Source organism: Manacus vitellinus, unplaced genomic scaffold, assembly GCF_001715985.3.
Source record: "Manacus vitellinus isolate BGI_N305 unplaced genomic scaffold, ASM171598v3 scaffold_0_pilon, whole genome shotgun sequence".
NCBI lineage: Eukaryota > Metazoa > Chordata > Aves > Passeriformes > Pipridae > Manacus > Manacus vitellinus.
The window spans coordinates 57,924,659-57,951,410 of record NW_021938789.1 but is presented as its reverse complement, the minus strand read 5'-3'; the positions used below and the strand labels follow the sequence as shown (position 1 = coordinate 57,951,410).

Genomic DNA, 26,752 nt, shown 5'->3' with positions numbered 1-26,752 from the left:
AAGATGCAACTGGTTTACGTCACAGGAAAATTACAGGTAGTAATTATTTATCCGTCATATAACTGATGTTATCAGCCATACATTATCAAACACTGGTTTTCTGTGCTAAAAGTCAACTGCTTTAAGTTTGAGAAGTCGAAAAAATAGCCATGATGGGATTTAAACATTTTGTACAAATATTATTCAATTCTGGAAACAAAATTGAGCCAAGAAATAATCAAACATATAAAATATGCTATTAATATAAACAGGATTTCAAAATATATTTTACAAATACACTACCAGTTACTAAACACTGCTTGCAGAGCAAATACTTAGTTGAGAAGTAAAATGGTTCCATTTGTAAGCGTAGTAAGGCGAACGCCACGGGAATCAAGCTCACCAAAAGCCTGTGTAGGCTTTGTAGATTATTACAAAACACGGTTTAACAAGGTTTGCTGCTTTTGTTTCAGACTAAGAAGGGCCTTGTGTGCCTCTCAGCTTGTTTTCTCCTTCGAGCTGCAAAGCATATCAGCTGGCCTAACATAGGACACCACCATGCCTGCCAAACATTGTCCTGTTTGTATCATGAGACCATCGTATCATGAGACCATCATAACTATAGAAACAGGCTTGTTTTCTTGTTTTTGAGGCAGGCTGAAATCTGACAAGCTGCTCACCCACAGAGCATCAAATGATCAAAGGAACAGTGGAGTTCTGTATTTTTCACACAGCGTTTTGAGTAGGTTACAAAGTAAAAACAAAAAATTCCTACTATTGTTATTTTTTTCAGTAAGATACTTCCAAACTGCTGATGTAAAAATGAATGAATCAGCTAAGAAATTGGCAGAAAGCATCACGTACCAGTGTTAAGAGTTTAGTTGCTTTTTGTTTTGTTGTTTGGTTTTTTTTAAATACTGTAGTTAATCCTGTATCCAGTACACCGATTTTACAATATATTCTCCTTACAAGAGGTGTATCTGTTGAAAAAGTTGTAGCTATACCTCCCTTAATCTTTCCATTATGGATTTCCCCCTCCCCTCCCATCATGTACACTCGAGATGTACCTCATTCAGCTGCTGGCTATAGTTCAAAGAGGTAGGAAATAGGGGATGTATGTGTAAATGGAGAGGGAAAGGAAGGAGGAAGGGGCAGGAAAGAGTAGATAATTTATATTTTTAAAAGGATTTAACCTTCCATTTGGATCTCCTCAAGCTGTTGCTCAAGAGGCCAAAATGATTACATGACATGTTTAAATAAAAGCTTAGAAATGTTAAGTCAAAGACAACTTTTTCGGTCCATTTTTACAGATTTTGCCCTCCTGTGACCAAGACAAGTACCAAGTAACTGTGGTTACTGATAAACTGGTCAATTGTGCTCCTATACTTTCTTAAGTATTATTACCCATCAATCTGTCATTTAAAGCTGATTTTCTTCTTCTTCTAGCACATTTACCACCTTTTTTTGTGGGGGGCGGAAGCATCCAGTCAAAAAAAGTCTTTCCAAACTGTTGAGCACTGGCTAAGCTGAAGAGGGTATCACATTCCACTCTGGTAATACTGCTCATAAATCTTTCCCTATGTATGACCAGTAAACCCAAGAATAAAATTACAAATCTCAAGCCTCCCCTTCTCATCTCTCAAGTGTGGAGACATTTGTGCTTAGGTTTGCATCTCTGAACTCCATAAAGTACTTTAAAAGGGCAGTATTTGGCATCCTCCTTTCTCAGACAAGTCTGATAAGACCTGGAAGAAAGAAGTGACTTACCCAGGAGGATCCCCAAATAAACCCTGATGTTTTATAAATGCACAACAAAACATTTCCTTGCTCCAAAAGACATTATGAAGTAAACAGAAGACATAGAGAGCATGAACCAAAGAGAAGTAGGAGCAGCAAAAGGCACAGCCCAAGGTGACTTCATCATACTCCCCTGGACATTTGCTTAAGTCTTGAAGCTACTGTTGAGGGATTTTCCCTCATCTGCTGAGATCAAGGCTTAATTTTCTTTATACTTTTTGCTGCCACCTATTTAATTTATCCCTCTCTCTTTACTTATTTTTCAGTGCAAAGGCTAAACAACAGTGAAACTGGTAGATGTCTGACAAACAACCAGAAGAGGGATCGCAAACAGAACCTGAGTACTTCTCCTTTTTGCCTCCACAGTTCTAGTGTCCAGGTGTTCCATTCATTGCAGGAGACAAACACGCCTCTGGCACAGCTTCACTGTCTAACTCACACGTTAGACCTGTGCTCTGCATCCCATCAGAAGCTCAAAAGAAACAAAAATAAGTGTCCCTCACACTGTGCTTCTTTTTAAATCCTGTTTGTGGTCAGCACAGACCAGCGACAACTATCACTGAGGAGCTTCATCCCACAGGGCACGTACTTGGGAGGACTGCCGGGAAGTAGCAAAAAGAGGTCACATTAGGTAACGGTACTTCAAGTACAGAACTTTACTTTTTCCACTTGCTACTCTTCCGGCTTGCAGAACTAATTCCCAACATGGTGAAATTTCCAAATTTCGGCTGCTGTTTTCCCTGAGAAATTAACACTTGTAGATTTTTACATGGAAATAAATTACGGGGTGTTTTACAGAAAGCAAGTTTTCGAAATATTTTAAAACCTGTTTGTTTGTTTTGGTGTTTTGTTTTGGTTTTTTTTGTTGTTGAATTCTTTTTTAAAGGCCATATCATGAGCACTAGGAACTGAGGAACACGTAATTACTAGTTAGTTCTGAAACCATTATCATAATACCAACTGGCAATTGCCATCCTCTTACCCTCTTCCCTAAAAATAATGACCTTTATTTTGTGAAACCTAAGACAGAACAACTAAACTGAGTGCAATAAAAAACATGTCTTACTGTCTTAATTCTATACAGCACAAATTGCATTTCCAGGATCTGACAAAATAGTCCAAACTTTCTACTTTTAGTAGTGTTAAATACTAAGAAGTGCAAATAGATTGCTGCAAAATAAACAAATGCGAGATGAGGAAAATACTGAATACATTACGACTTTCTTTAAATACTTAAGACTTGTTTTCCAGGAAGCACCATCTTTTCTCACTGAGCAAAATAAGGAAAAAACAGTCTCAGTGGAAGTTTCCACTCTCCTGGCCATCATCCTGATCATCTGTTCCGAATACACACAAGGCCAAAATTTCCTGTTTTCAAACTATTGTCACCATTTTCTAGTCTTGTGCTGTCGATTCTTTTGTTTATTTAACAAGCTAAAGTTAGAAAACACTGAAAATACAGAAGAACAATACTTCCACACACATTTGCTGTGAGCTCTGTTTCATAACTGAGGTTTCAGCACGTGAATTAATGTCCTAAGGTTACGCCACTAATTAAAGCGCCAAGAGAGGTGCAAAATACAACGTAACACTAACTTCTGCTTTATTTGTGAATCTAAAACTGAGTATCTTCATAGTCCTTTCCATTTTGCATGGGGATCCTTGATTTTTTCTTACCTTTTGTTTGATTTTTTTTTTCCCTACAGCCTTATCCCTATTCCCAGTGCAATTGTGCGGCCAGGTCTGTATCATCTAATTCACATTAAACTGATCCTTATGGTTGGTGGCATCAGGCACTTCAATAAATACTTACTTCTCTGCTACACGACAGAAATTTTCTAATGGCAAGCACAAATTTCCTCCTGCACACCAGAGAATTACCACCACATCTTCACCAAAGGAGAGCCTATTCAGAGCTATGCAGAGCAATAAAACAGATCTGCAGCAGTGCCAGGACCCGAGCCCTCATTTCACTGTCTCCAAGCTAGGATCAGTGACCAGACCATGTCTCTATATTCCTACATCCTCTAATCCAATTCTAATGCCTACAAAAGTTCTGCTGCTTCTGATCACTTGCAAACCTACCTTTTCAGTTCTAGTTGTTGTACTTCACCACCCATCCCCTGTGGCTAAGACATAACTCCCAAACGGCCTTTCCAGGAACACGTTCCCTATCACTGGCAGTAGCTTCACCATCTCCTCTCACTGCTCCATCCCATTTGACATGGCATGAGGTTTGTCACAGCATAGGAAGTGTATCCATTGCAGGTCCCTTACTCACATATCTACATGGTCTTTGCTTTGCTGCCCTGTTTCTCAGAACATTTCAGAAATTTTGTGGTTTGTTCTCTGATCACAAGCATGTTCTGACCGTCTCCCTCCCTACTCTTTCCCACATCCAACCTATTAAAAATAATAGTGCCAGGAGAATCTCCCTTCTCTCATTCTGATCACATCATCTTCTATTTTAAAGTTCTCCATTTATTGACTTGCTTTATCGCAGTTTGGGGCCTCTTTTCCTATTTTTAGGCCTTTTCTTCTTAGGAAAATCCATCTTTCTTGACTCCCTGCCACTTGCAAGTCACCTCCTATTGCTTTGTGCTCAACCAGAGCCAGATCTGGCTCATTTTTCCTCCTCTGCTGCATCTCTCATCTTCCTTTAACTTTTGAAGGCTTCCCAAACCAATAAGCACAGGCACGATGTCTCCTTCCTTCAGATTCCTCCTAAGGATCAACCTCTTTAACAGTACTTATGATCACCCAACCAAATTACATTTTGGCTTTGCATCACATGGATTTATTTAAGAAATGTTGTTTTTGTGTATTCACCAGACAAAGGTTTGTTTGTTGGTGTTTTTTTTTTAAAGTTGCTTCAGTCTTTTCATCAGCTTTTAATCAGAAGCCACTTCCCCCCACAAGTCTTAATCTAAGAAAGCAAAACATTTGAGGTAGGCTCTGCCCTTTTTTTCTGTACAGCACTTACCACAAGGATTACTACTGTGCTGACAAGACCCTCTTGACGAGTTGCACGAAAGCAACACACAGAAAAATAAAAAACTTTAGCATTTATAAAGACATGGTAAGTCCAAAGCTGAAAGGTCAAGCCTACACTCCACTGACATCAACAACTGTTTTCCCACTAATGGCCAGGGATGAACTATTTCACCATATATTTTTGTCTATTCATTTCTCATATCCTGAGAGGACAGTAATTTTGAAGTGGTGTTTGTAACAAGGTGTGAAAAATCCCCATTCCTCCAGATCACAAGCCCAAGTGCTTCTTGTAATATTTTGTACAAATTGAGAGTTTTCTCTTTCTTTCCTTCTTACTCACCCATGTAGATATCTATCTTCATCATCTGTCAAACACTTACACACAAGGAAAAGCAAGACAAGACACTAGAATCTTGTAAAAACATGCAATTCCTAACACGGTTTTGGATCCTCTAAAGGACACTGCAGTTGCAACAAACACGCAAGACATGCTTGACTGCTTCGTGTTTGGATCACTCAAGCATGCTCATTTTGCAAACAAAGTAAGAGGTTTCCACACATGACAGAGGGCAAGCATTTTGCACATCATCTCTTCAATGAAATATTTATAAGGCTTAGACCCTGTGCTTTGCAGTTCCTCTAAAAGAAAAGGCAATTGAGCTACAGAAGCAGCAGTCTCTCCAACTTCAATAGGGAATGATGAATTAAGGGGGATTTAGCAATGAACTAAGGAGGACAGTACAAAGGTACCCCATAATTTCTACAAGTTGCCTCCTGACTAACTAGCCTGGTTTAACCTACTAGTTGAATTAAAGAAGCTTCTATACATCCATAACACACATGGAAAAGTCTCCCATGGAAATTCAGACTGTGTTTTCAATAAGCCCTATAAATTAAACTTAGAGCATGTTGACAGTCCATCCTTATCCCTTCCTTCTGAGAGCAGGGCTGTGCATTCTCTGACATCTTTGCAAATCAGGTATCTGCAGATCAAAGCAGGAGCCTCTTTTATAAATGAGTGGGCCACTACTACAGCAATAAAAGGACTGGTAGTTACTCAAGCCATTTACTCAGTAAAGGGAAAGCTAAAGGAAACCTATTGTTCTGCCACTTTTACAGGGAGAATCAACACAGTACTTTTTTAAATGCTGTCAGGCATTGCAAAGAATTCCTTATTCTAAGGAAGGGGACGAATTAGGGATGGCAATCGCAGTGTGTACTTTTTAAGACTAAAACTATTAACTTTTCCAATACAAACCATCAGATCTGAAATGTGCATGAACCATGTGATGGCAGGGAGAGCTGCTAAGGAAAGTAAAAGCTAAGATAAAGTAAAAGTCAGCATTACGTCTGATAGACACACTCTCCCTTTACATGGCTGAAAATATTTACCAACTAGGCTACAGCAGAGTTTTTTTCTGAGCAGAACCGACCTAAAGAACTCCAGAGAAAAATTAATCTCAAAACAAACAAGCACAAAGTAAAAATTCTTTGCAAAACATTATGATCTATAGATTCCTTTTACTATGCTCCTTAGCATGAGTTACAATTGTAACAAAAATATTGTTTTTCCAACGTGGCAAACAATATACTTTTAGACTCAAATTACTCACTAGTAGTAACAAAATCGTTAAGAAATTTGGAAACACCATGTACCAACAGCAAATTCAACTACATAATAGCATACTTGAAAATTTGGATGCTTCAGTATACTTACTTGGATTAGCTTATTAAACACTCCTGTAGCTCTCATCAGCTCACATAAAAAAAGTTTTCCACTGTTTGTTTCCTAGACTGTAACAGTACCCTTGTGCCATATATTATTAGGATCAACAGCTTTGTAGAACTTAACCAGCACAACCAATTCACTTATCATTTTTTCTGCCCACCCCAGAGCAATGTTCTGAACCCAGAGTTGTTCTCAAACCAGATGCCTCGAACGGCGTGGCCACAGTTGCTCCAAGAAACTACAGACAGTTCTTGAATAACAATACAAATAAAATCTTTTTTTCTTTTCCCCCCCCCGGAGTCAGTGATACAAGTGAACAAACGAGGTTTAGGCTCGTGCTTCAGAAACAGAATTTACCGAGTCAACTTGTAAATCAAAACGAAAGCTACACCTCTTTTTGAACAAAAAAACCCCCCATTTTTCAAGCGCAAAGATAACATTCTCTACGGAAGCCTTTGTTTACTTACTCCAATTCATTTGCCATATGCTTAAGTTACAAAGCAGAAAAATAAACAACATCAAGAACACTTTTTTTCTAGTTTACCTCTTCAAGTCTTCAGAAAATTTAAGCAAAGTCCTGGCCATTTCTGTAGTTGTGTCTACCCCAAAAAAGCAAAGCTTTCTTTTTCCTGCCGGCTTCCCACCTCACTCTACACCACCCTATCCTCATAACCTTTGACCAACAGGAAGCAGACACAATGGACTGAAAATAACAGCAATTGTAAGATTTCGAATGATTTAATACATGAGGGGTGGGCTTAAGATTTGAAAAACTTCCCTTGCTTTGGTTTTTCAACAGTTGCTTACAACTGTTAGACTCTAAGTCTGTCTACACAGACTTAGAACATTTGTTCAAAATCCTGGGTTGAACGAGGCTAAAAACTGTGAAAGGCACTTTTCAGAGTACAGAGGTCCAAATTCTTACATTTGTTGAGATTCTGTGTTTAAGCCATGGTCATTAGGCTATTATATACAACGAACTTAGTTTTCCAAGAATGTAAGCAACAGCAGTAGAAGTTTCTTACAGCATTACCTCTTTTTTAAAAAAAATATTTTTATTTATCTGAGCTTTGAGATCAGTAATAGGTGTATGTCCCATAGAATAATATGACATTCTTGTGAGAAATGTAAGCGTCCATTTAAACACTGCAGTTAAAGCTATAAAAAAATCATGGTGATGGGAAGTCACAGATACAAAAAGGACCTTTGCTAATTCTAGGTAGCTGAGATACACTTTGTAGTGTAGAAGGGAAGATCTTTATCTTCTCCTCACATAAAAGCCAAAGCAATGATCCCATAAACATCTTCATTAACAGTAAAATATTCACCTGCTTTAAACTGTACCAACATCTTGACAGGAACACTTGGGGGTTACAGATTCCAAAGTCCAAACAGGCAATTACAGCATTTCTTTTTATTAGTTTTAACGTTTTTGTCTTGCACTCCAAGTACCTGCCAAACCCAGAATCACATCCCATCCCTGCCATCCCTCCCCAGAGCCCTCAGGTTCCTCCTCTGCAGTCACACCACAACATACCCAGGTCACTGTGGCAAGAGGAGAATGCACCAATGCAGAGAGGGACTCCCTGAGGAGCTCTGAAGAGCTATACTGTGTTTTCTGGAGAAGGGAAAGGGCAGAGGGGTGAGGATAAAGAGTCAGTGTAATTTTTACACAGACTCCTGTGTAAAGATGACTAAAAGGTTCTTCCACAATCACAGGAGCTGGTAACCTCCTCAGCCTTGCTTGCGAACAACAAGCAACATTTCAAGCTATGAATGTTATAGCAGAATAGTTGCAAGCATGCTGAAATGCAAGGTCATAATAATGTTCCAAAGTAATTCCCAAAGAATTTGCTACCCCCCCCACATTTCATCGAGCATTGGCTGTACCTCTCTTGCATGTTAGGCACCACTTCATTTTAAAGGCATTTTAACAATGGAATTACACTCAAAACGTTCTTTTCTTGGCAGGGGGAAGCACAGGCACTGCATTTCTGCAGGCTAAGACTGGATCTACCTTGTCAATGCAGTATTTCAGTAAGGTCTGCTGGGGCTCAAAATAACTCCAGAGAAGCCCCTCGCACCCCTCGGTATCCAACAACAACTTCCAAATACAAAACATTCCTAGAGCACACGAGCAAGCTTTTGAGCACAGCAGCAGAAGCCACCACTGACATGTTGTCATAGCAGCTTGAAGCACAAATGGTTCAACAACAAGGGAAGTAAACATGAGGTCCTCAGCAAGCCTGCAGTTCAAGAGTCCCTTGAAACTACCCTGTCTGCTAACAGGATCCTCCTTTTCCCTTCCCCCATTTTAAGACATGACCTGATGCCATCACACCAAGGAATAACAGAGAAAGGATATCCTGCCGAGATTTTCCATTATACAGATCAAATCATCAATCCAGAGAGGTCTTTGCTTACACATGGGATAAAAAGAAGATGCTTACAACTGATAAACCCTGAGAGGAAGCAAGGTTGGCTCCATGACTATTTTTAAGTAGTTAGCATTCACACAATGGCCTAAAATTAATGGCCAGCCCCCAGGGTCCATGAAATCTTCATTAAAAATAGTAATAATAATTAAAAAAAAAAAAGGAGTTTGCCTATTTGATGGGGGGAAGTGAAAACAAAAGAAATAGAAGGTGACAGATACAATCATGCTTCTTCCCAGACTCACCTTGAATTCAGTTTGTATGCTAAGTTTAAGTAAAAGATAGGAAGCTTTATGTCTTTTTCCCTAAAAACAAAGCATTTCCTTCAACAATTGATGGGAGAAATCTTTCTTCAACAGCTCTTGTCATTTTGACTAATACTCTTTTGCTGTAAGTATCATAGGGTAAATAGTAAGAAAACACAGAAAAATAAAAATATCTTTATGTAGCTGTATCATGAAAGAAGGAACTTGTTTTTTAGCCCTCATTTCCAAGGCCAGCTACCACAGCTGTGCTGCAGCTCCCAGCTGAACAGCTCCCTCCATCTCACCACATTACAGACAAAGGGCATTTAGTTTACCAAATGGCCAGTGTTTCACATTTAGCTCAGTTAAAAGCATTCCACATCTAAGGCTTCATCTAAGCATGATAAGAAAAGTCATGCTTTGTGCATCTGGACAGATGATGAATACAAACATCCTTGGTATAATCTAAGGATAAATAATTTAAATGGCATCATGTCAACATTAAATGCACTGAAAATGCATTCTTAGGCCAGGCATTTCTTTGGATAAAGAACAAGATGAGGCAAAAGGCCCTGTAAGATCATCTCTGTAATCTAGGAAATGCCCACAAACTCAAGACATTTTAAGTATCATCATTCATCTCCACCTTTTGCTGCCAAGAAGGATTTCTTCTTTTAAGCATTTATACTTGTGGAGGTGGTGGTTGTTTTTTGTCCTTTTTAATAACAGCATCACTCTGATGAGTAACTAAGAGATTCATGGAAAACAAAAATTGCCTAGAGTTTCTGATCTCATCACAAACTATTCCCCTCCTCCTCTGTGCACTAGATAAAGAGTGAACAATTAGCCTGCTGTTTGCTCTGTACAGTGAGATTGTTCATTTCTTCATTTGTATCAGATCAGATCACGGAACAGAGAAAAACATTCAAAACAGATTAAATAAAAAAATCTATCCTTAAACCACCAATACTGCTATGAGAACTTAAACCCCATCAGATTTTTATCATTTCTTTAGTAGTTTTGAGCAGATTCAAGTATTACAGTCCCTTTGCTTCATTTGGTTTGCAAAGTACTTCACGTTTTTAGGATTTGCTCTTTGACATAAAAAGCAAGCACTGCCTTATCCAACTGCTTTTTACACCTTTTTTGTGAGAGTTTCATAACCAGCTTCACTTACCATAAAATTGTTTAATTTTTAACTTACAGGAAGCAAAGAAACTCTAAAACTGGACGCCTTGTTACTTTATTTATTGGCTCTCCATACATCTAAACGGCATCTACTTTGTTTACTGGCTGGGAGCTCTTACCACTGCCAGCACTTCAGGAACAATGTAACTGTGGAAAGGGGAAAACATGTTTTTCTACATTTTGTTTGTCATCTAAGAGAATTATAAGGTACACAGGCAGAAGTTTGAAAATATTTTTAATAGCGGGTAACCTCAAATGGACAAAACAACCTAATTCAGCAGGTATTTTTATCTACACTCGTAACTTAACCCTTTTCATTCTGGAGCCATTTACAAGTAATAACCACTGCCAGATTTGCCATAAACAATGGTTACTTTTCAATGCCTGTTCCATGACGCTGAAAAAGTGTATTCTATTTCTAAAGATGGCCATTTGTTAATCCTTAAAATGGAAAGGGCTTTGGGACAACCACAAGAGGCACGAGATCAGAAACAGGAGAATTTTGTACAATATCTTGTACAAAGTTTTCCACGTCTTAAAAATACATATCACATTTTAATGAACCCAGTAAGACACACAACACTGTGTGTCTTATTTTTTAATATATTAAAAAATGCTGTTATAACAATGTATCAAATTCCAAACAAAAAAAGGAAGCTTCTCATTTTCCCCTCCACTTACAGCGGCATCCAAAGTCTTTCCACCCCTAGGGAATTCTGGTTTCACCTATATTAGGCTGTGTGACAAGGATCCACTTGTCTGAGCAGTACAGCAGGGTGAGAGGGATGCTGCTGGTCAGGCCAGTGCCACTCTCCAGCTTCTCTGAGCACAACTCCCTCCCGCTCACCAGCACAGCCAGCAGTCCTGGCACGAGGGAGGGCACAGTGTTCTGTATCAAACAGGTGAGATTTGGCAGAGGAGTGCACTTTTACACCCAACATCAGGTCTCACACAGCTTGCCTACGCTGTCGTTTTACCCTCAGTGCTAAACGGATGTAATGCACGTATTGAGGTCTCCAAGTGGATGGCTACCCTACTTCCACAGCCAACCACCCATCCTCCCTCCCTCCCAGACCTCAAAGGCTAACAAAAATGCAGAAAATAAAAAATTAAATTGCTACTCTAAGCAATACTCAGCTGACCTTCACATTTGAACACGTTGGTTTTGCCTCTGCTGCGAGCCTCTTCCTTCCATCAATCCACAAAGCCAAAGCTGCTTATTCCCAACTTGAACCATGAGAGAAGAACTAAGACCAGCACTAACAATGTCAAACCATCATTTGGGAAACAACTGATGTGGAATGCCTGTATCTTCACTGTCACCAACTGCACTGGCAGGACACCACCAATGTCACGTTTCTGGTGCTGCTGGAGGCAGCTCCAGCTCCTGGTCAGGCAGGTGCCACTCCACTGAAGCTACTCCATGACTGGAGTATAAACACTGCTAGGACTGCTCACATCAGCTACTGAGGGACACAGTCCAAATCATTCCAATCCAGAGGAAAATTATTTTGGTGATCAAAGTCACTGAATCAAAGTAACAATAAACACAAAAAGCACTTATATATCAACGTCTTGGCACCTTAACCAAAATATGCTGATCCATCAACTTGCCAGTCGCTTTGTGACTACTAAATAAGCACAACCAGTATTTTATTGTGTGCTTTGTACCTCCTGTAACTCTGCTCAAATACTGTAATAAAAGCACAGTTTAATGGTTGACAGTTAATGGTTTGCTCTACTATGAATGCCCTCCCCACAGAGGCAGGGATGGATGATTTTCTGCACTACCATGTGTGTCTTGAACTGGGCACACAAATTAAACACCTTCTGCCTGAGCAAAGCAACGACAGCATGGGATGCAGCTTGGGGGGAGAAGCTCCAGCTGAACTTCCTTTAGCATTTAGAAGAGGTATCACATCATACCAACAGAATTGACAAAATTCCCACAGAACGTAAGGAGAAGTTTCAGTGATTTTATCACCCACAGCAGAAGTGAGCTGGCGGGGCAGAGAAGCATATACAAATGACTGCTTTCTCTTTGATTCACAATATTTAGATTGTTATTTCCAGCCCAGGTTAAACAAATTGGTGTTATGATACTATTGTTAGGCTGGATGTATAAACACACTTATGCACTTTTGGAGGCCAGCCAGCTCAGCAAACAGATTACAAAAGAAACAGGGAAGAGGTAGAACACGAGCTGCTGCTCGAGTTCACCCACCAGGCTGTTATGGAGAGGGAGCAGGGGGTGGGAAGGAAGAAAACAGCACAGAACAGTGGAGCAAAATATGTTGTGAACACGCTATTTTAAGAAGTGTGGAAAGTTTCTTAAAAAAAAAAAAAAGGCTCAAGAGTTGGTTCATACTCAGCAAAATAACTCCTGAACATTTCATACAGACAGACACATTGAGCAGTTTCCATCAGGTTGCTTAATGCAAGGCAAAAGAAACAAAGAAACACTGGATATAGACTTCTTATAGTAAAAGGAAAATCAGTGCCCAAAGCACAAATGACCAGCAAAATTTTAGTTAATAGCAAAAAAACCCCTTGTTTGTTATCTTTAAGAACAAAGAATAAGGACAAAAGGCACTTTCTGAGTAACCTCATCTCTCATGAGGAGAGCTCAGCCTTACCCCCTTCTCTTCTGCAACAGCTCAGGAACTTGACTCCAATTTTCCATTTCTCTAAAAAATTACATTAAAAATATTTTTTTCCTCACTTCAATCAGGAGAGGTGTTTGAAGACAGGTTATTTACAATTGTTTACCAGGACACTCAGTTTGCAGATACAGAGTTGAAATAAGTATACCTGGACCAAGAGAGATTATGGATTTTTCAGCTACCACAACCAGCCTATGTAAGCAGAAAAAGAGCTCTAACTTTTAAATAAGAAAGGCAGAGTAACAAATACTGTCATGGACTAATCTCCCTTAGCTAACATTTTTTCCTGATGAACCTGAAGTCATTTATCTGTTCCAACAGCCAACAAGGCTGGGGTATCATCCCTGAGAGATCACTTCCTAAGCAGACCCAACATGCAGAGAGAAGAAAGTTGCATGAAGAAGTCAAGTCAGTAACTCATCCCCTTTGAAAAGGGCCTCATGAGATCTCTCATGTATGATTTGCTCTCCTTCGTCCATGGCAGACACTCTGGAAAGAGTAAGCTGGGTTGCAGTCATACCAACAAAGGAGGTTTCTATTCTCATAATCAAAACACTTGCCTTGTTTCACTGGAAACACTCCATAATTTTATATTCTATTCAGGGGAACAGGTCCTTCACTGGCAAAATACAGCTGCAGAACAAGGTCTGGCTTTGCCCTTAAAGTAAAAAGTAACTGAGTAGTAGGTTCCATGAACTGAGTACCTTCAAACATCCCAGGAAGCATCAGGACTTGAGCAAGGTCTCTGAAAAGGAGATCTTGAGATAATTCAACTCAACCAATGAAAAATATTGGTGTACCATAATATATATACATACCAGATATTGTAATAGTCAAGTAATTCACTTCAGCCTACGATACAGAAAGATAACTACATAAAATAACACTTCTACTGAACAGTTTAAAAGTTAAAAAAAAAATAAAGTAAAGCTTGTCAGTTCATTTGTTTTCCTAAGCATTTAGTATTTGATGAAACTTTACTTGATTTTGCATATAAATTGTTGGCCTGCCTCTTATTTGGGTATCACTGATATCCAGTATAACCCTAGATTTTAAAATCAATCATATGAGATGATCTCTCCTATCATCAAGCGATGCCATTTTTACTAAATTGATAAAATTAAACTTGAAAACTTGGTGTGTATTTGCTCTGTGGATCACATTTCACACAATGCTGGTGTTTAGAACGTGCTAGTAACTTGTACAAGTATGTGATTTTATTTTTTTGTCAAATACATATGAAAGAACACTCTCCTCACAGTGTGCATATTTCCCCACTTCTTCACATACTGGAACAGGTTGTTGTTGTTGTGGGTTTTTGGGTTTGAGTTGGTTTTTTTTTTTTTTCATGACAGCAGATCCAAAATAGCTCTTAGACAAAGTTCACTTCCTTGTGGAACTGCTAAACAAATAGACCCACATTCGACAACAGAATTCAGAAGATATTGTTGGGGTTCTCCTGCCAAAACAATAGATTATCTGAGCTTTTGTCTCAGTGGATGTGCTTATTAATATTATACAGTACTTTCTCTAAGCAAAAGAAGTGGACAAACTGCTCAAAACACACAATGGAAGTTACAAATGTTTTTTCTTTTCGTCTCCAACCTCCTAACAGATTAACTGGGCTATATTTTAATACAGAAAAATCTGACTGTACAGCAACAGTAGCCACTAGCAGTCTCAGAATAGTAGTCTTGACCTTCCAAAATTCTTTTCTAGTCACCCTTGCTTTACACATACTTTAATGGTGGAGACCCAGAATTAGAAATATCTGTAGCTTGCTAGCAAAAGCAAAGTTCAAGTATAGGACTAGTTGAGTACACTACTTTTCATATGAAATTCAGTGTTTTCAATGACCTCCTTAAAACAAGCAGGTGTGAGGAAGTCAGATAGGATTTCTCTGCACCACCAGTTCTGGTATTAGCATGTGCTGCCTGCCACACTAGTTGTAAACAGGACAGGCAAGAGGATAAGGAGTGACACAATTCACCTCATCAAAGGTCAAGACAAAGCTGACCTGCAGAAGAAACGCAGATCCTTTATAAAACCAGAGCTGTGATGTACATTGTGATATTCCACAGGAAGTTACACAAAGCAGAAGTGTGTCCTCTCAACACTTACACTGCAGTTTCACAGAGAACAGCAAAGCACAAGAAAGCATGATAAAACTAAGCTAGCACAAGCCTGACACTGACTTCAAGATAAAATGACATCATCATACAGAATCTTACTTTAAAACAGGGAAAGATGGAACATCCTTCACCAGCCTCCAGCTGCTGCGACCGTTATCCGGGAGCAAAACCCAGCAAGATCTCCATTTCAGCATCACTCCAAGGAGAGCACTACACCTACTTAGCATCAGCCCCCAGCAGCAGTGCAACTGAAAGCTCTGCAATCTGGTAGACTCAATGAAGGTTTTAATCATCTAATGAGATTACCTCATCTGTGTGTGGTTTCCCAGTGCAGTCTCAACGGCAGCCCATTAAGGCAGTCCCCTGACACGCGGCATCAATCACGCTAATCGCCTTACTCTGCTATCACTCCTGCAGCCAGGGGACTGCCACGCACACACACCAAAACCAGCCAGAGTCTCTACCTCACGGGATAACAAGGAACTGTGAACAGAAAGCACAGCCAGCTCCAACCCTGAAATTAATGTCTCTTCTATCCAACAGGTTATAAAGGAATGTTCCGTTTTTAAATTTTACATGCGTTCTGGGCTAAATCGTAGCAAAGTACAACAGCTCCTGTATGGAGAATATGAAGTTCACACGTAACAATTTACATGTTTACAGTTAATAAACTTCACTTTGGAAATAAAGCTTCACAGAACACCAGTAGCTGCCTCTTCTGAAACACAAGCTTCCCCAGTTACCACCAAACAGAGCTCACGAAGCACAGGGCGCCGCCTATTTTACTGTTACCAGTATAAAAATGGTACAGTAATTAATGCCATTCATTTACCAAAGCCAGGAGCATCCCACCTCAGAGTAACACAGAACAATAAAATTTGTTCTATTTGACAGATGAGGACAATGAGAAAAATCTAAATATTAAAACTAAGCTTAGCGTACACTGCACTCTTTGGTTGCAAGGGGAAAAAGCAACCCTGATATATCCCAAGGTAAGACAGGGATCCAGCTGTTGTATACACATATAAAATCCAGGCACACTTCACTGCTCAAAAGACAAGCAGAACAAGCCCCTCTAGTACCAGCTTTTTATACAAGAAAGATTAAGTGCAAGAATCGTGGGCAAAAATCTAAGACATCCCTATTAATTAGCACTGCCTCATCACACTGGCTTTACCTCTTTAACTTTTCCCAAAGCACTTGAAAATAGTGCTGAATTTCAAAGAAAGAAATTAAGACATAGTTAACAATACCTTTTCTTTAAATAGCTATATGTATCTAAACTTGACTGGGGACTAAAGAGGAGGTCTCCCTAACCTTCTCTACTGTATCCTTTTACCATTAGCTGCTTTCAATAACATGAAGGAAAGGGAGGGGAAATTAAATAAAGGAGACCAGATAAGTGCCATAAGTCACATGTAGGCTGAAAATATACAAAACCACTTAAAACTTGACACAACCTGTAGAAAACAAGAATTGCAAAAAAACGCAAAAAAACCAACAAAGACAGAAAAGTGAAAAACAAACACATACACAATTCATATGAAGCAGCTCTGGCCCTTATGACCCTTCTGCTGTTTAGCTGCCCATTTTGCTGGGCCAAGTATTCCAAATTCTTCTGAAAGCATCTCAATCCACTGCTAGAATATTCACTTAACATAAAAATGTAAACCGGGAAAACCAGCATGGCAATCTCAGGGAAAAAAAGGCATTTGCCCTTGTTATCCCAAATTAATTGCCCTTCAGAATACAGAGTATAAAACTGGGACATGCATGGTTCTCTCACCCAGACTTGATTACTTTTATACTGAATTAACATTTTTGATTTCTCAAACTTCCAAACAAATGAAGGACAAGACTCTGATCAAGGACAGTCAGCACAGATTCATCCAAGTGAAATCATGCCTGGCCAACCTGACGAAATGACTGGCTTAGGAGCAGTTAATTTTAATTATCTTGATTTTAGGAAGGCTTTCAGCACTGTCTCCCATGACATCCTCATGACAATCCCAATGAAATATGGGCTTTGCCAGCATGTCAGAGTCAAACCTTCTGCTCTGCTTAGTCTGGTAAGACACATCTGGAGCTCTGCATCTAGTTATAGGCTCATGTGAGCCTTGCAAGTGCTGGAGAAGGTCCAGGGAAAGTCTGGAGACATAATTAAGGGACTGAAGCATCTTTAATATGAGAGGCTGAGAGAGCTGGACTGTTTAGCTTAGAGGATAAAAAGGATCTTATCCATGCATATAAATACCTGGAGGGTGGAAGTAAAGACAGTGGAGTCTGACTCTTCTCAGTTGTGCCCAGTAAGAGGACGAGACACAACGGGCACAAATTGAAATACAAGAAATTCCATTTAAACGTAAGGAAAGCCTTTTTACTGTGAGGTTGACTGAACACAGGAGCAGGTTGTCCAGAGAGGTTTCCACTCTTGGAGGTGCTCAAAACCCAACTGGATATGGTCTTGAGCAACTTGGCATTGCTCTGAGAAAAGGAGTTGGAGTCCATCTCCAGAGGTCCCTTCCGCTCTCGGTAATTCTGTGACTATATCAACAATCAAGCAACCGTCAAACATTTTATTTGTTGACTGTTCTGAAGTTTTATTTTTACCACAAATTCAAAGGACTGTTTGCACAAGCAAAGACCTTCAAATTCTTTCCCACTTGAAACACCATCACAATAAAATCCCTTACTACCTACAAAGCCATTTTGAACGGTCTGTGAGACATCCCAAACCGGGAACACAACTGAAACAGCACAACAGGTACACAGGGTGCCACACAACCTGATCTCTCCCCATTTAGAGGTTATATTGCTAATATACTTTAAAAAATGCACAAAATCAAAACTCTAGATACAAATCAGCAATGCATCTTCCACTAGTCCATCAAAATAACTGAGCTGATAAAAAGGAGAGAAGGCAAAGGAAAGGAGGGAGAATGCATTTGACTTGGCTACAAAAAGAAATGAGTAGGAAAAAAAAATAGACCTCTAATAATGTTTTACTTCATCTCAAGTATCACATGTTGACATTAAATGTACCATTATTATTCTGCCACTAGCATAACACTGAAATCTGCCTAGAAAGAGCAATCCTTAGTTAATCTCTGTAAGCACGGAACATTTGCAATGCAAAAGCATCTGTCTTTAAACTGCTGTGCCATTAATAGAGTTAAATATTTAATTCTGTCCCATCCAGGAACTTTTTATTGTTTCCAAATTTGAACAATCTTCCCAAAGTCTGCTAACAGCCTTGTGAGACCAAGATTTTCCTTTCCACTCCCCACAAAAAGTTCCTGTTGGAAAGTACCAAAATGCTTCCCAGGGTCTTTCAGTCTTGCTACTGAAACTAACAGGGGTAGAGGACAAGGAAGGACATCTTCCCTAAACAAACCAATAATTATCTCATTTTCACTCCTTTTCTCACACACAGTCAGCTTATGACAGATATCCAGAACAAAAAGTCATTAGCGCAACCAGTTAAAACATGATTTAACTAAGACAATACTATAATGGGAGATGTTAGGCAACCTAAAACTTTGAAATTCATTGGTTGGTCTATCCATAATAAGATTCCTGATGTTATTACGTTAGTTTCCATAGGGATCCAAAATGCTAATTAAATGAAAAGTCAAAAAACATGTGAGCTGCACTCTCTGTGTGGAAAAAATACCAAAAGGAAATCAACTTTATATGAAGTTTGTTTTACCACGCAGCCCTACTTAAGGCCTCTGTTTGATGTTCTATAAAATTGTCATTAAATTAAAGTAACTCTAAGCCCAGGTGGGAGAGTCACATAAAGCCCAAGGAAGCTACATTAGGATGAGAGAATTTCTAATAGTGGAGCACAGACTTTATTGGCTTTCTGTCACTCATTTATCAGTGGTACCATTATTCTCCTGCAATCATTTTTGTTATTCACAGCAGAAAGGCACACCAGTAAACACACTCTATTGCTGACTAGATCCAGTCTGAGCATCACAGAGATAGCCAGGTACTTGCTCATATTGATGAAACAACAGTGAATCACCAAGAGTGCTCAGAGGATAAAAAGAAAAAGAAAAATATGTTGCCCTAGAAAAAAACCAAAAGTTTATTGAACATATCAAGTCGCTATTCACCTTCCTGCACATTTTTCTGGAGCATGTTGAATGGGGAGGAAGGATAGGGAAGAGCAGCAGGTAAGAATTCACTCATGCAGGTGACCTGTCATTCAGAAAAGACTAAGACTAAATAAGGGAACAGCCTTCTTTTTGAAGTAACAGATTCATGTAATTCCTGAATTTGCATATTTTCATTGACCTCCTAGGTCCTGAAATACTTCTAGTGCAAGACAGGCATGTTAAAATTGCACAAACATGTAAGAAAACAGTGAGCGGAAAAGAGTGAAATACAGGAAGAAACAGATTTGTGGCACAGGACAAGTGGGAAATGGGGATTTGCAAACTGCAGTTATAAAAATAATTAAAAATACCTTTCCCAATTACGGCCATATATATCAGGAAATTATTATCTCAAGCTTGGTATGCAAGACCACAATAATGCCTGATGCCTGACAAGTCATTTTGGGTCATAAAAACATGCTATTTCTGACACACTTCTTGTTGGTCAGAATGTACAGATTGCTCCACACTTCTAACCAGGGCATTGCAATAGGCACAAATGTTGAAAGAAGGTTTTAAGAAATATCTTCCCACCTGACAGTAATTTCTTTCTGACTCCACTATGATGAAGCAGAGTGTGAAGCTGTGCTGGAACTTACACCCACAGAAAACTTTAAAGATGAGAAAATGCTTCTGGAGGTGGACATTTGACCACATTACGTATGGGATTGGGGTTGTTTGGGTGTTTTTGTAATTCTGCATATTTAAAAGAGTCTGTCCTGGGAAAGTGCAGGTGCTCCTTAGGCCAGCATGCTTTCAAACCTCACCTACAGGATTTACAATGGATGTAGCTCAGAACCACAAACCTCAACATATACGCTCCACGGCACCGCCAAGACCACGTCTGTAGAAAGGCGTATCTCAGCCTGCCCTTGCAGTTCCTGTCTAGTACACTGAAAAACCTACCTGAGCAGCACCAGACAAGATACACACATGTTTATATACAGGCTGATAAACACCCTGTATCCCAACAGCTCAGAGCAAGGAAGCCTGATCACTTCTACTGATATTATCCCCTATCAACGCGCTCAGACAGCCGAGCAGTGAACAACCATTACCAGGGGACAGACCATCTGAAGAGTAACAAGCTCCAGGGCGTTGTCTTACTAACAGTCAAAATAAAAAGCTGGCCTAGACAAGTCTTCAGAGGCAGCAGAGCTTGAGCAGAATGAGCTCTAGACCTAAGATGTTGCTAACAAGCAACCTGCGATATCTTCTAATCTCTGTAGTGCAGATTCAGGTCTGAAAAAAAAAAAAAGGATAACATCTTTTTTTGGACTCTGCCTCCTGCCCCTAATTTCTGTTCTACATTATTACATACAGAGATATGGTATGCATACACCAGAAACAACATGATTTTACAATTATAAATTACCATCATTTGGTAAGACAGTGATTTCAACCATTGTTTCAAGACTACCAAGCAGTCATTCGTTAATATTTGAATCGAAACTACATAAGATTTTATGGTACAAATTTATAGTCAAAAAGCAAAACATAACAGTCTCATTAATTTTACTTGATTAAAAGCACACTTGAAGTATTTCACGAAGTATAAGTGGGTTTTGTGGAAGAGGGGGAAGCACTAAAGTGCACGCATGAAACCAGAGACAAGACATATGGATGGGGTAAGCTGTTCCAGGTGCAAAGTATCATGGAAGAAACAGACCTGCAAGAAGAGGGAAAACTGATTACTCAGCCCCAAGACCTGATGAATTGAAGCAGCATTATCTAGCAGCTTTTGTGCAAAGCTCTGCCTACACAGGGCCAGCTCTGTGCCCTGCCCTGCTCTGGAGGGAGCTGTGGGGCAGCACACACCTTACCACCCACTGAACATACTTCCAGGGCCACAGTTTTCTGAGGAAGGATGTCTGTATAGACTCGATACCGCTGTATCTTTGATACTTTGTCTTCAGGATTCCAACTTGAAAGGGAAAGCTGGTTGTATTTGTTTATACTTGATCAGAGGTACCTCTTAAGACGATAAAGAAAACAGCTCTTGCTCATCCTTCAAGAATGTCCCAACAGCTGTGCATGGGTGCACACACAGTTGCAGATATGTATTTTGAGAGGACAGGGAGAACAACAATTGATTTCCTGCAAGTGTAACGTCCTGTTGTTTCTCTGAGGTGATCTAGAGGATTATCACAATCCCAGATGTTTACAAGGGGAAAGAGAAACTGCAGTAGCTCTGTGCAGGATGAGACAGCTGACTGCCTAAGCACAGTATACTAAACACAATTTCAACGTTTCATTACTTTTTCTACAGAGGCTCTGTGTTCCAAACCCTGGAATTGCAAGCTGTAGGACATTAACAAGCATACATTTGAGTTTCCAGCCACTTCAAGTGTGCATGAGGCAATGAACTTATACAAAGTATTTTTAGACTTCCTGCAATCAACTGTCCTCCCGGCATTGCTCAATATGAGACACAGTTTTCTGAATGATGCACTTGTGCTAACATACACTCTGATTTTAAAGTTTCATTTCTATGTTTTCCATAAAATAAGTACTGTCAAATTTGCTCATCCAAGCAGTTGAATCACAAGTGATTAAGGGTCATCTAAGCTAAACCATATTGTGTAAATGCTTATTAAATTATACTTATAAAAAGTAATTCATTTTATCTACATAAGATAATTGTGTAAACTACACAAAACACTAGTAATGACTGGGAGTGTAGAGCAAAAATTCTGCACAGTACAGTTCTGCCATTACAGAGTCACACAAGTCTTGCTTGGCGTTAACCTACATTGTCTGTAAAGGAAAATAAAGAAGAAAATGTTGCCTCAGCTTTACACATCCTTCAAGACATAACAACTGAACTCCAAGAACTGTCCTATTTCCTGGCATGGTTCAGAAAATATTAAACAATTGAATTATTTTGAGGAGTGGTTGGGAAAGGGGGTGACAGTTTCTATCATCTATGAATCTCACATGTCCAAGAAAGGGTCAAGTTATATATATAGTTACATATCAAGTGCACCTATGACAGCCAGACAGAAGTATTCCAATACAAGAAGTTCTTGCAAGAAAATAACCATGGTCAGAGTGATTACTGGAACAAGCTAATTATTCAGCCACATTGAGTAACAAATCACTACTTGATGCAGCTCCAGACTATCCACTATTATAATAAATACTGTCATTAACCATGATTAGGCATTATCTCTAATGAAGAAGCTTCAAATGAAGGAGCTTGCTAATTAGCTCTGTCCTAAGTCTCAGAGCCAACAAAGGAATCTTAGAAGTCTCCTGCTACCAATCTCTAAAAACGGGTGAATAGGACTGGTCTAATAAGACACTGATGACACTTATTCCATTAAGAAAACAAAAGATGCCATCAAAATGTGGTGCTATGATTTTAATCTGTTAGTGATGCATTTCTTTTGCTCTATGACTGCTCTTGGTGTACTTAAGTATGGGACTGCCATTTACAGAAGAAACTGATTGCTACTTTTGGAGCCCGCCTCAATTCATCATCCCCTCATTACTACCATTATTATTAGAGTACTAAGTCATAGAAAAATTGATCACACTGCCAACTATTCAGAAAAAAATTATAATAAGTTTCACAAACTAAAGCTGGTGCAGAGACTTAACTGAATTGCCTTCGATTAAAGGCCCAGCTGAAACTACAATGCAAATAAAGCAGTTCGTTTTAAAGAGTCAGTTTTCACAGTAGTGTCCTGTTAGAAAGAAATTTAAATTCCTTCTGGAGAATGACATCAAAATGACCTCAGTTTCATGTTAATAAGGATGACTGTTTTCCTCAGACTAAATGATAGCAGACAAAGAATTTAAATGAAGGAAACAGTCTGGGGGAGGGAGGGGGAAGCCCTCTAAAAGTGGTGAAGAATTGCCCAAAACAATCAGAATCACACTGAAGGATTCAGTGCTGCTGAGGCTTACTACAGTGTGTACAAGTGACAGTAGAGTATCATATTCCTTTTTTTCCAGTTACAGTCTTGGTCTTGATAAAACCAAGAGTAGGTCAAGGAGTTAAAAATCAAGCCACATACAAAGTTAAGGATCCTTTTTAGTGAGCACAGAAACCATTTCTCATGATAAAAATGGGTTGGATTAACTGTGTAAATAAGGAGAAAAAAAAAAGGCTCTTTTGCCATTTGAGCTCTTAGGACTCCTCACCCCTTATGTGCAGCACGACCAGCAGCTCCACAAATGGGTTATTGAAAAAGAAGCTTTACTAATTTGAACAATTTTCGTGTATTTGATGAAGTTTAGATGGCTCTTCACTGGTCAACACATATGCAAAAGCATTCAAGCAACTGTTTTACACACTGTTCCCTCCCTTTTGAATCACATGCAAGGAAATACCATCTGAATGCAAGACTATTCTTGCTATCACCTGCAGGTCCAAAAGTAGCATGGCAATTTCAAAGAGATCTTGCCCACACCTGTGAATTCCATAATTTTGGTTATAGGCTACTGTTTCCATCACAAACTTGGTCCATCTTTAGACATTCAGGGGCCCAGGACAAACAGCAGTAGCTGCAGTAACAAACTAAGTCTCAGCTTTTCAGAAGGCAAAAAGAAGAAAAAATAAAAAAGTCACCAGACAAAATTCCAGCTGCCATATTGGCTCTGGGTTTACATGTTCAGAATATCAACAGTGACAACAAAAGCTAAGGCACGGAGTCCAAACTGTAACAACTCTTGTATTTGGACAGATCCCTCTCAGCTCTCATGGTATTATCCAGTTAACTCACTTCAATCACTAGGAAATACTCATCTATCTTATTTACTAGGGATGCCTTAGGAAAGACACAACTTGTCACTGTAATGCTGTTAATGTGGAATAAAACCAAGTTTGTAGAGTAAACAACTGAAAGGAGACAATATGAGGAGAAAGCATTGGCTCCTGCAGAGAAAGTACAAACTCCTGTCACGTATCATGTTTCTTTTGTCTTAAATCATGAAAAACTAAGAAATACTTCAGCAGGAATTAAGTAAGTGTTTTAATGGGAAATTATAATTTGAGAGCTACAAATAATTAATTTAATAACTATGGATAAGAGCAGACCATAAACAGAAAATTTTTGTTCACACTGAGGTGAAGCAATGAGGTTGGTATTTATGCCAAGAGTACACAGACTATTTCTAATAAAGCACAAGTGATACTCCTGGTACTCCTAAAGACTATTATGAAAAAATATATACACCGGGAGAAGCACGAACACAGAAAAAAAATTTAAAACCATAAACACTCAGTTACATGTTATCTAGTTTGACAGACTGAAAAGGTGAAAAGCTTTGATGTCTCCCCAGTCCTCTCTGCTTTGCCATTTAATACTCTATATTTCTTTTTGTTAAGCCTACAGAAGGACTAATTCACACTGAAACAAGCAACTGGAAACTATTTCACTTCTCCCTACAGATATTCTGATTTTACCATCAGATCCTGACACCCAAATAAGAAAGTCTACTTATATTTCATACAGGCTGTTATAGAGACTTGCTACTCAGAACATACTTTGCTAACTATTCTCCAGTGCTTTTGACTGGATAGTTAAATGCCACCAGAGGAAAGTGTTTGTTCAAGCCTTAAAAGAAAAAAAGGCAGTTACAGACAAAAACTGCATGTATAAGACACAAGAATTTACACAAATCAAGAAATACGTCAGATTCCAGTCTTATAAGCACACATCCCAAAGTCTACAGTTAAAAAAACAAAACAAAACAACAACACAGAACAAAGCCCCACAAAACCCTTCACATGAGTGTTATTGCTATGCAATACGTTGGGTGAACTTAGAAGCATAACCAGAGCAAAGTTCCTCCTTTAAAGCAAAATCAGTACAGTGGCTCCAAAAAGCAGAAACAGTGCAAGAGTTCAGTTTATATTCAGTATGAGAATACCATTTACTTGGAATGTGACAGCAGCCAAGGTTAGTTTCACATTTTCTCACTTTCACTGCTTTACACAGGTGCTGCATGACGGGGAAAAAAAGTCACAAAGCGTGTAGAACATCCCCAAAACACACTTTCCTCCTTCTTTTCTCCTGGTCTTTTACAGGCTGTTTCTTAAAAGCATGGAGTGAGTCACTGGCCAGATCCATCTACCTAATGCACTAAGAAGAAACAAAATGTTTTGCAACCGCCTTGGTAAACTGGTAGTCACAGTTTTAAACATAAACACAAACCACTGCAGTAACACAGAAGTTTAAAAAGTCACTGCAATAGCAAAGACTGTATTTCAATTGTTTATTAGGCTTTTTCAGACCGTTTTGAGAATCTAGATAGTTAGCAAACCACCACTAGGATTTTTTTTTTTTCCTCCTGCAAGCTTTATGTTCTGAGGAAGCAAAACCAACTGGGGTTTTTTTTGCTAGCTTTCTGTGGTATGTTTTCAAACATCCTCCCTTTTATTTATTATTACAGTTCTTGAGGAGAACTCATAAAAAGATTATGAGGAACTGCTTTCTCTAAAAGTTGACCAACATTGTTTCAAGAAAAAACATATTAAACACTGTAGTAAATCCAGTTAATGTTTCACCACACATTTAAAGTCTCTTTAAATTCAAGTAAAAAGTCAGTGAGATTGAAAGCAAAGAGAAATACCAAGTTCTAGGCTCGTGAAACAGGTTTATCAAATTACGATATGAAATCCCTTTCAAGATGACTTCAGATTTCACATCATTTTTTCACCACAGTTTAGTAACCTCTACATGATTTCAGGCAAAATACTTGACTTTTTCCAAAAGAAAAAGTAAATACAGAAACTTTCAAGATAATAATAATATGAGTGGCTACTTCTATTTATTGTACCCATAGTTATCACGTGCAAAGAACTCCAGCTATGATTTTAAAAAATTTGGTTTGCATGCTATGCTTATAGCTGCACACCTGCCCTTTTGTTACACAGAGATAGTGTACTGACCTTAAACATCAAGCCTGTTGAAGGAGACTTTCATCAATGAAATGCAGTGGCTTAATGGCTTAATGGAGACAGACCATTAGCTTACAGAACAGCATCATTCAGTCTCACCAGAGAGAAAGTAAAATTACCCCAGTGGGACAGAGAGGGAGTCTAGGAAGGAGAATAAAGGGAATGTGAAGCGCATGAGCAGGATTTGGACCCTTTGAAGATGGCAGGACAGAAAGACAGGACGTACCTTTGCCCTCGGCGCTGCCCCTCTCCCTGACTCACAGCACCGGTCTGTGCCTCACAGTGGGTCTTCACACAAGTGGCACACACAGCACAGGCTGGCCCACAGCCAGCTGGGTGACTTCAACTGCTCCATATTAATATGGCCCCGGAATCAGCAGGCAGGGGACAGCCGGAGAAAATGGAGGGGGTTGCGCCCTTTGCTCAGCAACCCCCCTTCCGCAGCCAGCAGGCGGATGGATGAGCAGGAAACCTGCTGGCTCACTGGAGCGTCACCCAGGCCAGCACCTGCTGTGCC

The 26,752-nt window shown here is 39.3% G+C and overlaps 1 protein-coding gene across 3 annotated transcripts in view; it reads right to left on the bottom strand.

Annotated features, from left to right (window-relative positions):
* GAB1 (GRB2 associated binding protein 1) overlaps positions 1-26,283 on the bottom strand; it is a 72,335-nt gene extending 46,052 nt beyond the window's left edge. The window contains exon 1 of one of the 3 annotated variants that reach the window (XM_029960919.1): positions 26,227-26,283. In XM_029960919.1, coding sequence (XP_029816779.1) covers positions 26,227-26,235 — 9 coding nt within the window. In that variant the 5' untranslated portion in view covers positions 26,236-26,283. The remainder of the gene's footprint in view (positions 1-26,226) is intronic. The other 2 variants (XM_018074134.1, XM_018074141.1) reach the window with 2 other exon arrangements.
* Positions 26,284-26,752: the final 469 nt, after the last annotated feature.